We start from the raw sequence: 2,065 nt of genomic DNA, 5'->3' as shown, positions 1-2,065 counted from the left end.
AAACTGATGATGGTGGAAAAATACACCGAAACGTATTTTAATTGATAAATAAAGACAATAAATGACTGAAACCCAGGAATTCATTTTGATTTGGACTTAAAATTAAATTTTAGGGTTAAAAAGATGTTGGCGCGCCGCCAAACTTGTACAAAAAAAGCGTATTTACAGGAACAACCAGCGCTTTAGATCTTTTAAAATTGAAACTCCTCTGGCGCTGAAAGGGTGACCCAAAAGAAATTTGGCCCTGAAACAGTTTTTTACGCCACGTTCATGGGCTTTTTGAGGGTTTTGGAATTTCGGAAAAATGTTGTTAACTGACCGAGTTACAGGGTGAAGAGTATGTGCAAGTTTGAGAATTTTTCGCTTGCCAAACTGTTGCAAATACAAACTTTCTTATTCAATTCGAAAATTCACTTCGCAAACAATCTTATGCTCTATTTTCAAGATGAGTTAATCGAGGTAAAAATTCACCGCATTTTATTGGGAAAATTGTGTTGTCGACCTTAAAGCCTCCCAAGTTTTTGAACCGATTGCAATTTTCCGAGATGCAGTTTTTATAAAAAATCTTACGTTTTTCAGCCAATTTCAAAGTCGACTCTACATTGGCAGTTATGCAGACAATTTCTACATACAAAAGCGGTTTGTCAAAAAAAAGCGGCCTTAAATCCACAAAGAAAACATTGGCAACAGTTTCCTTAAAAAATCATCTTTTCGTCTTTCAAACTGTGATAACTTTCAAGTCTCTCAACTCATTTGCAGTGCACAAAAAAGCGATTTGCATACAAAATCACTCGCTTTAAAAAGCATTTCCAATGATCCAAATCGAGCCCGTGTTAAGAGAGTTACAAATTTAATCATACTGAAGGATCTGAACCGCGCGCCATATAATGACAAAAACCGCTAAATATTCTGAATACGCGTGTCATTCGCGTTGGTGTTTGCCATCATACAAAGTATTCATTTTCTTAAATTATCTGTAATATCTATTAGAAAAAAAACATAATTAGTCGACATTAGCCCCGCACAAAGAAACTGGTGAGATTTTCTGGGCTGGAAGAGATTTTCTTCCTGGCGGTTGCTCGACAAAACCGCTCTGAAGACGCAAGCCAATCGCGCTTGAAAAACGCCAGGAAAAAATGATTTTCCACCATAGACTAAACGCATCAAACTTCGATCGATCCCGAAACAATCCCACAAGTGAAAATAACCGAAATTTCAAGTGTGTTTCCGTTCAGAAACAGTTAATTTCTGCAAACACCTTGGCGTGACAAAAGGATTGGATTTAAAGAGCCTGCTGGGAAATATAGTGCTCAACGAGATGATGATTCTCATTGGAATCATTACGCAATGCCATCATTACCATCAGCCGGTAGGTAATATTTATCAGGCAAAATGAAAACGTTTAGGAAACACTACCTAGCAATTTGCACATTTTTATCCACATCGCGACTAATTATAACAGGTAAAGGAGGAATTTTAATGTTCGATTCTGCCTATCCATCTCCAACCAGTTTTATATTAGATAATAACGATCATCATTAGGGAATTTTAATAATCTCGCACAAAACGACTTACCTTCGCAGTGAAAACCATTTCCATGGTATCCAGGAAAGCATGTACAAGAAAAGCTTCCAAGCGTGTTAGTACAGTGAGCAAATACGTCACAAGGTCGGTATTTGCACTCGTTCTCGTCTGAAAAAAAAAATCGCCCATTTATTCAGTATTCAAAAACGCCACTAATTTGAGTGACAACTGACTTGAGTGACAACTGGTACATAGGAAACAGATTTAGTAGGTTATGTTCTCATAAGTAAATAACTTCATTCCGGTTCCATAACTTCAGTTCAGCTTTTATTATCACCACAGAACATACCCCCTATATATATATAGGGGGGATATTTTGTGATTATCACTCGTTTTGTTATGGGTGTTTGAAGAAAAAATTTCGTTTTTATTCGAATGAATCAAAAAGTGCCATTTTGCGAACAGAAGCGATGATCAAAAAGAAGCACTTTTCTTTTTATTCGAATGAATCAAAAAGTGCCATTTTGCGAACAGAAGCGAT

General features: G+C 36.7%; 1 protein-coding gene across 1 annotated transcript in view; it reads right to left on the bottom strand.

The window, feature by feature from the left end:
- The window catches only part of LOC109534902, a gene marked incomplete in the record, with an annotated part of 103,979 nt that overhangs the window by 49,359 nt on the left and 52,555 nt on the right, over window positions 1–2,065 (bottom strand). Inside the window, 1 exon segment of the mRNA XM_048666803.1 lies at window positions 1,576–1,692. Coding sequence (XP_048522760.1) covers window positions 1,576–1,692 — 117 coding nt within the window.

Source organism: Dendroctonus ponderosae, unplaced genomic scaffold (assembly GCF_020466585.1).
Source record: "Dendroctonus ponderosae isolate FM_Combo_2020 unplaced genomic scaffold, Dpon_F_20191213v2 Dpon_F_20191213_5, whole genome shotgun sequence".
NCBI classification, from domain to species: domain Eukaryota; kingdom Metazoa; phylum Arthropoda; class Insecta; order Coleoptera; family Curculionidae; genus Dendroctonus; species Dendroctonus ponderosae.
Note: the sequence above shows the minus strand (reverse complement) of the source record. Positions and strands in the feature narration are given on the sequence as shown.